Source organism: Nuphar pumila, chromosome 7 (assembly GCF_984573655.1).
Source record: "Nuphar pumila chromosome 7, dmNupPumi1.hap1.1, whole genome shotgun sequence".
Classification (NCBI taxonomy): Eukaryota; Viridiplantae; Streptophyta; class Magnoliopsida; order Nymphaeales; family Nymphaeaceae; genus Nuphar; species Nuphar pumila.
In genome coordinates, this window is record NC_143255.1 from 96,523,499 (window position 1) to 96,536,856 (window position 13,358).

Consider the following 13,358-nt stretch of genomic DNA (forward strand, 5'->3'; position numbering starts at 1 on the left):
TCATAGCAAAGCTGACGTGTCGCCGGACGGGCGTCGCGGAGACGCGTCGAGGGCGTCAAATCTGGCATGAAGGTGAGGTCAGAGGAAGCGGCACCACATCTAACTGACGCCGGGTTAAGTTGTTAACCTCCCTACGGATCAGCAATAGAAAATTTTAGCATGTAAAAAACAAGCTCCCTACAGCTGTGCCACTAGATTGAATTTGAAGATGTTCTTGTCAACTAACTAAAATATGAAAGGGTCATTGTCTTCCATAACTTTAAACGTGCTAGAAAGGGACGGCTAGAACTTGTTTTCTAAACTCATTCGCCTTTTAAGGAGAAAAGGGAAATGAAAGAAACTGAAAAAAAAGGGAAAAGAAGAAAGGGTGAAAAACTTTACCATTTTCTTGGGAAAAAGTTAGGGATATTTATTTTCTTAATAGTTATTGGGTTGGGTGAAAAGCAAAAAATCAAGGGGTGGGCCCATGGGGTGGCTGCCACTATATATATGGGCCTCCGGGGGGGTTTCATTCCAAACAATTCGATTCCCTCATTCTCGCATCGAGTGCTTCCTTCTCGCTAGGCATCGATCTTTTCGCCAGCGTCGTTAGGTTTCCGTTCCCTTTCCTTCTCCGTTTTTCTCATTTCTCTCTTGCGGATCTTTCTTTCGCTCTCTCTTGCTTGAATCTCCGGCCTTCGCCTTCCCGATCTTCTTCTTCCTCGTGGTTTGGTTGATCCGGCGTTCATCTTCTTCTGACGAGCAGCGTGGGGATTAGCGGGCGTCGCAGAGGCAGTCTAGGGTTTTATTCCTCGTTTCTCGTTTCCGTCTGCTTCTTTTGGGGGGGTAGCCGGGGCTCCGGCCTCGGCGTTTTTCTAAAACCCCCGTTTTCACGGCCTTAGCCCACACAGAAAAGAGAAGCAAGTAGTTGGGAGTTGGGAAGAGATGCCTGTACTGACGTGCGCAGACGCTGCAACGCCCCCGCCCTCTCCTGGCTGCCGTTTCTCCAGGCAGGTCTCTTTTCCGGCTGCTTTGCTGGAGAGATTCGTCCTCTCCAGCGTCGTTGTCGACGGCGACGATCACAGCTCAGCAGCGTGGTCTCCTGACCAGTCGGCCTCCCTGTACAAGATCAACGGTTGGGGAGCCCCTTACTTCTCCGTCAATGCCTCCGGGAACCTCTCAGTCCGGCCGCATGGAGTTGCGACGATGCCTTACGCCGAGATCGATCTCATGAAGGTCGTCAGGAAGGTCACCGAGCGCAAGTCGCTCGGCGGGCTTGGGCTGCAGCCCCCGCTCATCGTCCGCTTCCCAGACGTGCTCCGTGACCGGCTCGAGTCGCTGCATTCGGCATTCGAATCGGCGATCCGCTCGCAGGGGTACGAGTCGCACTACCAGGGCGTCTACCCCGTAAAGTGCAACCAGGACCACTACATCATCGAGGACATCGTCGAGTTCGGCCGGCCGTTTCGGTTTGGCCTTGAGGCCGGGTCGAAGCCGGAACTCCTCCTCGCGATGAGCGCGCTCTGCAAGGGGAACCCCGAATCGTTCCTCGTCTGCAACGGGTACAAGGATCGGGAGTACATATCGCTTGCCCTGATGGCTCGGAGGCTCGCGCTCAACACCGTCATTGTTCTCGAGCAGGAGGAGGAGCTCGATATGGTGATCGATGTGAGCCGGAAGCTCGGCGTCCGGCCGGTGATCGGTCTGCGGGCGAAGCTCCGGACCAAGCATTCCGGCCACTTCGGGTCGACCTCCGGCGAGAAGGGGAAGTTCGGCCTGACGACGCTGCAGATCCTCTCGGTGATGCGGAGGCTCGAGCGGGCCGAGATGCTCGATTGCCTCCAGCTGCTCCATTTTCACATCGGGTCTCAGATCCCGTCGGTCGACCTTCTGAGCGACGGCGTGGGCGAGGCCGCGCAGATCTACTGCGAGCTCGTCCGCCTCGGCGCAGGGATGAAGGTGCTGGACATCGGTGGCGGGCTCGGGATCGACTACGACGGCTCGCTGTCGAAGACGTCTGACATGTCCGTCGGATACAACCTCGAGGAGTACGCTGCCACAGTGGTTCGTGCCGTCCAGTACGCCTGCGATCGGAAGTTCGTCAAGCACCCGGTGCTCTGCAGCGAGAGCGGGCGCGCCCTCGTCTCGCACCACTCTGTTCTCGTGTTCGAGGCTGTGGCCTCCCTGCCGATTCCGGATGGGGAGACCCCGGGGCAGCACGACATCAGATTTCTCATGGAAGGCCTCTCCGACGATGCCCGGTCCGACTACCGGAACCTGACCGCCGCGACCGTCCGCGGTGATTTCGATACCTGCTTGGCCTACACGGAGCAGCTGAAGCAGAGGTGCGTGGATGAGTTCATGGAGGGATCGCTCGGGCTCGAGCACCTCGCGGCCGTCGACGGGCTCTGCGAGCTCTTCGCGAAGGTGGTTGCGCACAATGGGAATGGCGGCGATGCGCAAAAGGTCCGCTCCTACCACGTGAACCTCTCGGTCTTCAAGTCGCTGCCGGACCTCTGGGCCATCGAACAGCTGTTCCCGATCGTGCCGATCCACCGGTTGGACGAGCGGCCGGCGGTGCGCGGCGTGCTCTCGGACCTCACATGCGACAGCGACGGGAAGGTGGAGAAGTTCATCGGCGGGGGGAGGAGCCTGCCGCTGCATGAGTGCAGGAGAGGGGAGGATTACTATCTAGGGATGTTCCTGGGAGGTGCCTACCAGGAGGCGCTGGGGGGCTTGCACAACCTGTTCGGCAACCCGAACGTGGTGCGCGTGGTGCAGACTGACGGCCCGCACTGCTTCGCCATCACAGGCGCAGTCCCGGGGCAGTCGTGCGCCGACGTGCTCCGGGAGATGCAGCACGAGCCCGCCGTCATGTTCGAGGCGCTCAGGGAGCGGGTCGAAGAGCGCTTCCGTGGAGCCGACGGGGAGAAAGAGGAGGAAGAGAGGGTGGCGCGCTGCCTCGCGCGTTCCTTCCATTCCACCCCGTACCTCGTGGCCGCGCCAGTCGCCGACGAGCACGAGTGGGTCCGCTGCTGCGCTTAGCTCGTGGACCCACCTCCTTCTATCCCCCCCCCACCCACCCACACACACACACACTTTTTAGCATCAGAGTTTATTATTAAAAAGGAATAAAGTAACCCTGAGCCGCCATCCATCGTCGTCGTCTTCTTCATAAATGGGAAAAAAGTTCATATTATTAGTTCATCGAAAGTTGTAACTTTTGTTGGTTCAGTTCTATTTCGTTGTGTAAATGGCAGGCGTTGTAAAGCGACTTATTTTTTCTTGTTCCTCTTTGTGAAGAGGTATTACATTAAAAACTTTGTGGTTTTCGCTGAATGATACTATTTCTTAAGTCATTGGTTATCTTTCTCCGAGGCAGTCGTCGTAATCAATTTGGAATAGCTCAAAAAACTTGTTGACCGATGGGAAAAGTAGGCGCTGAGTAATTTCGGTGTATCTTTTTTCCTTCACGGCTGCATCTCCATCGGAGAATTGGCTGGCTCTAAGACCACGAGAAATTCTATTTTTACTGTTGCAGCTTTTGGCGCTACGCGAGTTTTCGCTGTAATACGTATTAAATGTTTGACTGTATTTCAGTGTCACATGCATTGCCGAACACGTACCGCCTAGGCCATGTGGAGGGCCCTTGACGCCACGAAAGATTGATGATGGGGGAGGGTAAGATTCAGTTGTTGTCAGCATGACGGGTTCTACTCAAAAGACAAAGCAGGTTATATGTTCTCCCGATGATTCACTGAATCCCACGTTTGTGTTCGGGGCTTTGAATGAGCATCACGTATACAAGCACATGAGACTCGTATTCCCGTGTATGTTGACATAACTTTGCATCGGACTCTGGTGTTGTTGCAAAAACTTAAGTACCTTTATTGCTATTTTTCTCATAAAGAGTGATGGTTTGAGAAAATGACAAAAATGCCTTTCATTCAAAAAAGAAAAAACAAATAGTTCAAAAAAAGGACAAATATGTCCTCCATCCAGAAAGTCGAAGATGATGTTGACTCTTCAAAGTCTTCTTCTTTTTCTGTTCAAAAAAAGGACAAACATGTTTTCTTCTTCTTTCTCCGTAAAACAATGTAAAACCCTTTCTCTCTCTAGAGAAGAAATCAAGGGAAACAAAGAGTTCTTCCTGAAGAAGGCCATGAACATCAACCCTCTCACTCTCTCTCCCTTCTCTCTCTACTTCTGTGCACATCCAATAGACGATCCTACATTGCTGCATCGTCATCTTCTTCTTCTTCCTTCTTCGTAAAACACTGTAAAACCCTCTCTCTCTGTAGAGAAGAAATCAAGAGAGGTAAAGGGTTCCTCCTGGAGAAGGCCATGAACACCAACCCTCTCACTCTCTCTCCCTTCTCTCTCTACTTGTGTGCCTGATTTAGAGTTTTTGCCCTTACAGGAGGGGGGTCCGGGGGCTCCCCCCCGGCGCGGATCCCGCTGCGCGGTCAGCGGGCGGGGGTCCACGGGGGGCTGCCCCTGGCGGGGGGCTCGGGGGGCAGCGCCCTCCGGACCAAAATTTTTTTGGGCCTTCCAATAACGATTTGTAGTGTTATCGGGCTTTCCTACAACGATTTGTAGCATTTGTAGTGTCTTCCGTAAATCGTGAAACACTATAGCGATTTGTAGTGTCTTCCGCAAATCGCTATAGCGATTCGCAAATCGCTATAGCGGGATCCGCGCCGGGGGGGGGGGGGGGGAGCCCCCGGACCCCCTCCTGTAAGGGCAAAAACTCTAAATCAGGCACACAAGTAGAGAGAGAAGGGAGAGAGAGTTGGTGTTCATGGCCTTCTCCAGGAGGAACCCTTTACCTCTCTTGATTTCTTCTCTACAGAGAGAGAGGGTTTTACAGTGTTTTACGAAGAAGGAAGAAGAAGAAGATGACGATGCAGCAATGTAGGATCGTCTGTTGGATGTGCACAGAAGTAGAGAGAGAAGGGAGAGAGAGTGAGAGGGTTGATGTTCATGGCCTTCTCCAGGAAGAACTCTTTGTTTCCCTTGATTTCTTCTCTAGAGAGAGAAAGGGTTTTACAGTGTTTTACGGAGAAAGAAGAAGAAAACATGTTTGTCCTTTTTTTGAACAGAAAAAGAAGAAGACTTTGAAGAGTCAACATCATCCTCGACTTTCTGGATGGAGGACATGTTTGTCCTTTTTTTGAACTATTTGTTTTTTCTTTTTTGAATGAAAGGCATTTTTGTCATTTTCTCAAACCATCACTTTATGAGAAGAATAGCAATAAAGGGTACTTAAGTCTTTGCAACAACACCAGAGTCCGATGCAAAGTTATGTCAACATACACGGGAATACGAGCCCCATGTGCTTGTATACGTGGTGCTCATTCAAAGCCCCGAACACAGACATGGGATTCAGTGAATCATCGGGGGCGAACATACACAACCCTCTCCTCAAAAGATGACAATCTCTGCTGCGGGCAGGTTATATGTTCCCCAAGGAATTGCGTGTTCCGGGGTCTTCATTGAGCATAGCGTGACACTCAGTGTGAGTGTAGGCGAAGCAGGTTATATGTTCCAGGGGAAGCTGTACACCGCCGTCCTGGGTGGTGTACTGTACCCTCATACATGCCACGCTACGCTCAGTGAGAACCCCGAAACACACTGTAGATATAATGCATATTTGGAAGGTGCACACTCAACACCCTCGCCTCTCTGCTTGGATCACAAGAAGTTTTTCTGGTAGGCTGGTACCTATCTTTGCTTACGCGCAAGTGTCACAATCTCTAAGAGGGTCATAAGAAATGACAAAAGTTGGTCAAGCCTTCATCACCATTTGTTCAAAATGGCATCCCCAGCTTTCTATGTTTTGGTATTCTCTACTCAACCGCCCAGTGCCCACACAACACATGCTCAATCCCTAGGCCGCAAATACCCACGATATTTCCTTATAGGATGCTAAAAGTAATAATGCGATAAGAATAGATCTAAACTTGACCTCCTTGAAATGGACAGAGAATTGGGTCAAAGTGATGGGGGCAGGTTATATGTTCTCCCGGGGTCTCGATTGAGCACCGCATTGTGCTCAGTCGGGTGTATGGGACGCTGCAGTACACCCGTAGGCGAGTGTACGGGATCCCATACACCCGATTGAGTACCACGTGGTGCTCAATGGGGACCCAACAATGCATGTTCGGGGGAAAACACAACCATGTTCATATATTTGTTGATGCACATGTATCCATGCATGTATATTTGTATGACTACTATGCATATATTTTTGTCATGTATATTTGTCAATACATTGTGTCGTTGTTGGGTTAGTTAGGCATTGGGGGGAGGGTTGTGTATGTTCGCCCTCGATGATTCACTGAATCCCACGTCCGTGTTCGGGGGATCGAATGAGCGCCACGTATTCATGCACATGGGGCTCGTATTCCCGTGTATGTTGACATAACTTTGCATTGGACTCTGGTGCTGTTGCAAAGACTTAATCACCCTTACTTGCTTTTCTTGCCCTGAAATGACGGTTCAAGGAAATGACAAAAATATCCTCCATTCAAAAGTTGTGAAACGACGGGTGGGGAAAAGGACAAAAAAGTCCTCCTTCCAGAAAGTTTGATGTTAACCATTTAAAGTGGAGACGTTCGCCTGCGCCATCTGCTGTAACAGTGCTCCCATTATCAACGCAAACTTTGCCTTCGTCTCCAGTCGAGCTTTTCGCCTTGTTTTTTATCCTGTTGTACAACACACTGTCGCCTTCTCGTGCCTGCCTTGTGTTACAAAACATTCCATTGTCTTCTCTTCATTTCTGCTGTCGTTGGGCATCATGGAAGAAAGCAATGATTCACAAACATTCCAACCAGTGCCATTAAGGCACCGTGAGTAGCTTTTCATCTCATCATGCTATCGATGAAGAAGGCATGTCGTCTTGTGTGCCATTAAGGCATTGTTTGGTTATTGCAGGTACATCTTGTTATTACGAAGGTTTGAAACTTATCAATATTTGTAAGACGCTGAGACCTGTTGACAAGAACGCTTGTTTGCAGATGCTAGGAAGGGCCTCTACCCCATCAGGTATCCTACAGTCACTCATCATATGCATTGTATCTCAAACCGCTGTATTAGTAACAGACTCTCGTTTTTGTGAGATACATTTTTGTTAGTTAATATCGATTTGTTTGCTATTATGTTCAAGTTCTTCCTTATCGATTTGTAATTTATTATGCGATATATTTATCGACCTTTTAGATAGTATGTTTTTGTATCGTTGAGTTATAAGTTATAAATACTGAACTGCCGTATCGATTTTCAATATCTGACAAATCGATATACATATCGTTTTGTAAGATATTATATGTTTTATAATATGTATTTGTAAGATATTTGTACACAGACTTTGAAAACGTTTGGGTGCAGAAACACATCTTGACACGCATGGCGGGGCGATTTTCGCATGCATATCGTTGCTCTCTCAGCGACTTCTATTGAACTCGCTTTAGAGCCTCGTGGATATTATGAGAGCGTTATCGTCAACACACATGTACGACATGTTTATTTTATTGGCATGGTAAGCGACACGTCGATGCTCAGCATAAGCAAACATCAAACCGCACTTGCTTTGATACTTTCATTCATTAAATCATTGCTTTGACTTGCGTAACCCTAGTGGTATCCGTTCTTATATGCATCCTGATTAAATCGTAGTAAACCTATGCCGCTTGCTAACGAAAATTGATATATTGCTTACAAAACATTCCACGGTCTTCTTTTATTTGTCGTTGTTGTTAGGCATTAAGGAAGAAAGCAATGATGCACAAACATTCCAACCAGTTCCATCAAGGCGGCGTGAGTAGCTTCCCAGCATCATGCTATCGATGAAGAAGGCATGTCGTCTTGTGTGTCATTAAGGCTTTGTTTGGTTATTGCAGGTAGATCTTGTTCTTACGAAGGTTGGAAACTTATCGATATTTGTAAGACGCTGGGACCTGTTGACAGGAACGCTTGTTTGCAGATGCTAGGAAGGACCTCTACCCCATCAGGTATCCTACATTCACTCATTATATGCATTGTATCTCAAACCGCTGTATTAGTAACAGACTCTCGTTTTTGTGAGATAATATCGACTTGTTTGCCATGTTACTGCAAACACAAATTGATATATTGCTTAAAACATTATTGAGCTTATCATCAGGTTGTAATAAAGACGATGTAGCTCAATCAATAGAAAGATCTAGAGAATTGAATATCTATACTTATGACCCAACTGAAGAATTGAACATCTGCACTGACGATGCACATGAAAAGAAGGGTGCAAGCATTAGACCCACTATTGACTTGAATGTTCCAGTGGAAGAAATGCAATTCAATGATGAGGTAGACTACCATGACAGCGCATATAATAAAAGTGTATGCACCGGGAATGTACACGGAAGTACACCTGACTTCAATGTTCCAGGAGAAGAAATGCAATTCAATAATGATCCTGATTTTGATGTCAGTACACTTAATAAAACCGTAGGAACTGGGAATGTACATGAAATTGCACTTGACTATGTTCCTGTAGAAGGAATGCATTTTAATAACGAAGAAGATGCATATAAATTTTACAATGATTATGCCTTAAAAGTTGGCTTCAGTGTGAGAAGGTTTTCTTGGTCAAAAAATGCACAGGGTGTCTTGGTTAGAAAGACATATGTCTGTTCCAAGCAAAGTTGGAAGAAATCAATGGGAAATCCAACTAGGAGCACGCCAGAATCAAGATGTGGATGTCAGGTGAGATTGGTTTTGAGAAGACAACCGAATGGGAAATTTGTCGTGCGTACTTTAATAAGTGATCATAATCATGATTTATCTGCATCATTTATGACTCCTATGCTAAGGTCACATCGTAAAGTAACTGTAGCTCATGCTGCAATGGCTGAAATAGCCGATAGCGCCGACATTGCACCAAGGAAGACATACAATTTGTTTACCCGCATTGATGGTGGTCACGAAAATGTGCCATTCACACCTTTGGATCTTAGAAACCACTTGAGCAGGAAGAGGACAAATAACATGAAAAATGGAGAAATATGTTGTTTGGTTCGTTACTTACAGAATAAATCAAGTAATGAACATGGTTTCTTTAGTGCAATGCAAGTGGACGCAGATGGATATGCCGTGAATATGTTTTGGTCAGATTCAAGGTCTAGATTAGATTATGAATGCTTCAATGCTGTGCTTGTGTTTGATACTACAGTAAAGATTAACACTGAACAGTGGCCATTTGCGCAGTTTGTGGGAGTGAACCATCACGCACAAAGTTGTATATTAGGCGGTGCTTTTGTGTATGAAAGTGGTTGTTCAGAGTATTTACACAGGCATTGAACGGAAAGCATCCTGAAACTGTACTTACAGATGGTGATCACGCAATTGCGGCTGCAGTGCTTCATGTGTGGCCAGATGCACATCATCGCCTGTGTTTGTGGCATATCTTATAAAATGCAACAAAGAACATAGGACACATATTTAATCAGAATACATGGTTTGACAAACATTTTACAAGGTGTGTACTTCATAGCGTAGACGAGGTCACCTTTAAGTCAGATTGGGACAAAATGATTAAGACATACGACCTTGCTGACTGTCTGTGGTTACAAAATTTATATGCAGAAAAAGAGAAGTGGGCATTGGCATATGGAAGACAATACTTTTGTGCAGGTATGATAAGCACACAAAGAGCCGAATCTATGCATGCCACGCTGAAGAAAACCCTGTATTCATGTTTAACAATGTTTCGTTTCATGGAACAATATGAATTATTTGTAGACGGTCTAAGACAGAATGAGCTTGAACAAGACGTGAAATGCTTCAATACACGACCTCTAACTTTTGGCATGAAAATATTGATGCGACCTGCAGCTCTGTATACACTAACTGTATTTGAATGAATCAAGAAAGAGGTGTTGCATGTCATGAATTGCAGAATAGAAGAAGTGGTGCAAACCGAGAATATGCACAAATACCATATTTTTTGTCAGGGCGAAAAGCATCAGAAAAGGCAAGAAGCGCATGTCACGTACAATGTCGACAACGGAAGGGTAGAATGTTCGTGCAAAATGTATGAATTCAAAGGTATCCTATGTTGTCATGCATTAAAGGCACTCAATCAAGAGAAGATACAAGAAATACCTGAGTCTTACGTAATGCGAAGATGGACGAGACGCGCGAAGATTGAAAAGCTCGTTATGAACAATGCGAGTAAATCTGGTGTTGACGAGAAGTGCCACATAGCCTCCCGTTACCAACAACTGTGTAGGTCATTCATGCATGTTGCTGATTTGGCATCGAGAAGCGAAGAAGGCTATGCATGTGTGAGAAAAGCTGCAACGGAGTTACTTGAAAATGTGGAGTTAATTCACATTAAGTCTGTTGCAGCGAATGAATACCAGCCGAAGATAATGGGATCTTACAACGTAGGTCAAAATCATGTCTCGCTTGACACTCCCGAGAAGTTGCGCCGAAGCGTAAACATTATCTTCAACAAGTCAGTAGTGAACGTTGTTGATTATGATGGACATATTCATGAAGCGCAGAGTATCAAAAGAAAACCTGCCTCTGATCGCAGTCGTCGGAGGGCAAAGGGTGCACTAGAATTGGTTGGCAAGAAAAGGACTAAGAAACAACCAACCTGTAATAAAAAACAACAAAGCCCTTCGAATGAACAAGTATGTAAAACATTATATTGCTTCCCATTGCGTGAAGCTTGTCAAATAGCTAACTCGTGTAATGTCCATCATGCAGCAATACCCTGCAGAAGTACCGGCAAATGTTCAAACCTACATTCCTCCCGACCAGATTTTCGGCAACGATCGCTACAGTTTTACAAGGATTTTGGTATGTAATCGATGTTGCGAGGAGGTACGCATTTCTTGTGAAACATAATTCAGTGTCTAATATTTTCTCTTTCATGACAGGCTATGATGTAGTCGACAGATAGGTTTGGGACACAGGAATCTCGTGTGGGCTATTAACTTAGTTGTCATGCCTCTTTGCATGACCCGATCTCCACAATGCCAGATTTTTTGAGAGTTTATAGTCGTTTGTCATTGACGACTTGCGGTTCGTGGTTGAATTTGTTCAAATCGATAGATAGCGGGTTTTTGCTTCTGCAGGAAGGCAAATGATGACATCTCTGTATGGCGATTTGTGGTTATCGTTGAATAGCGATATGTGGCATCGAAGCGTAGAACGTTGTTGATTATTGTTGGACTGTCAATCTTAGCGTGATGCGAGAGATTGTTCAAGTGTGCTGCGATGTGTGGCATCGCAGCGTAGGACTGTCAATCACTGTGCTGCGATGCCACAGATCGCTATTCAACGATAACCACAAATCGCCATACACCTCCAGTCAACTTCTTCTCCAGCAAATCTTTCGCGTTCCCGACACCTCCACTTGCCTTTTGAAATCATTATTGTTATCTTGTGAAAAGTTGTATCCATATATTATAAATAAAAGGCTACTCAATGTGTATTTTCCAACGGATACCCATAAATGTTTGAGTTGTCGTACAATATTCATTGATCATGTTGGTTGAGCAGTACATCTTTTAGGTCATAAATAGTCGCACAAGCACTGGAAGGTGTGTTTGTCTTCTACTTCGTGAACCGACAACAACCAAACCGACGGTTCCTTTATAAACCTGGAGATCCACCCTCGAACATAGAAAATTATAGTCGGTGAGGCAGACGAAGACAACTACACGACCAACAATGGCGAATCATGGGTATATTGTCTACACATAGTCTACATGTTCAGCAAAATCCATCTCTTTCATGCGTTTTTTGCGATTTGTTTTTGTGTACTATATAATGTAATTTAAATATCGGTCATTGCAATGTCCGCATTCATTTCAGTCGAACATCCACCGACGAAGTTGGGCGAAAACTTAGTCAATCACTTCTTGAGGACATCAACCGAATGCGCAGTGAATTCGCACAATGCAACATGATCAGTAATTTTGTTAGTATGAAACTAGTAGTAGTTGTCTATAAACGTAATCCATGTATACGTATGATCAATACAACACCATATTTGCTGCAAACAGACTATATCCGATTTCGTAAATTATATTAAAAGCAACGCACCAAGCCAGACTGTGAGCGTCGTCAGCCCATATTTCATGGTATATCGGTTGTATTTTATGTTGCTTTTCATTATTGATTTAGTCCAATTGATTCGTATGTTAACGTTGGTGTTAGCAATGTTTCTTTCGGTTTGCAAACTATATTACGCCGTTTGCCATACTCCAGTGGATTTCAAGATGGCAAACCTTATTGGGTTAACGGTAATCACTGCAGAGACCTTATGACAAGTGAAAAGGTAAGCAAACAAACCTACAGTGCAATATTACAGCGTGACAGTGGTAACAACATTTTTTCGATCTATTTGCAGATACTGATTCCTACACTCTGGCAGTCTGAAAAGCATTGGGTCTTATACGTGATGGATTTACGCGAAAAACAACTATGGTGTTACAATTCGTTGAAAGTTGACAGTGGTTTACGGCTAGACATTTCCCATCTCGTAAGATTCCATCTATATGAGTATCGTGTAGTGTACTGGGGTTATGAATTTACTTTCGGTCGCATTATTCTCAGATCGGTTTTCTCATAGCCATTTTGGGAGTCGATGTCAGCGAGTGGATCTATCGCACGGCATACCATGCTCCTTTACAAGATAATGGCGTTGATTGCGGCGTATTTGTAATGAAGTACATTGAAGCGATATACAATGGTGCAGAACCCTGTTTCAACGCTGTATGCCATTCCTTGGCCTCTGTTATTGGCAATTAAGGGCATGTCTATTGCTTCTAGTTTACAATCTGTTTTTGCAGGTTGATATACCCGGATTCCGCGAAGAACTCTGCAAAAAGTTGACGTCCTTTCTAATTTTGGAGGAGAAACTGACGGAGGCGAGGTCTAAAAGGCTTGTAATTGATAAAAGATGTGCGCTCAACCCGCGTGATTGACAGTCGCAGGGTGAGACTGCGATGTGTGCAATGAACAAAGACTTCTAATGTTCAAAATGATAATATTCAACATCGCTATAAAATGTTGTATGCTTAAACATCGCTTTAATGTCGCGTTCGTATTTTACGAATAGTACAAAGCGATACGCTTGGTGGTCTAACGTCAAACTACACTGCTACGACCATGAAAACCTGTGCCAGCATTTGAAAATTGCTTGAATTTTAAACAACGGTTTCTTCAATTATGATCTTACAGACCTATGAAAAAGGTATAGACAGATACGACAACTGCGTCGAAGCCGCCTATGCACTCGATTCAAGAATAAGTCGTGTATGCAGGAATTGTTGATTATGTCGGTTCCTTATTCGCGAAGCAAAGTGGAACTGTGTTGTGTC

General features: G+C 45.6%; 1 protein-coding gene across 1 annotated transcript; it reads left to right on the plus strand.

The window, feature by feature from the left end:
• The first annotated feature begins 521 nt into the window (after nt 1-521).
• Nucleotides 522-3,338, plus strand: LOC149832554 (arginine decarboxylase-like). Its single transcript, XM_090014566.1, has one exon. It carries the CDS (start codon nt 925-927, stop codon nt 3,022-3,024), a length of 2,100 nt encoding a protein of 699 aa, XP_089870692.1. The 5' UTR covers nt 522-924; the 3' UTR covers nt 3,025-3,338.
• The last annotated feature ends 10,020 nt before the right edge of the window (nt 3,339-13,358 follow it).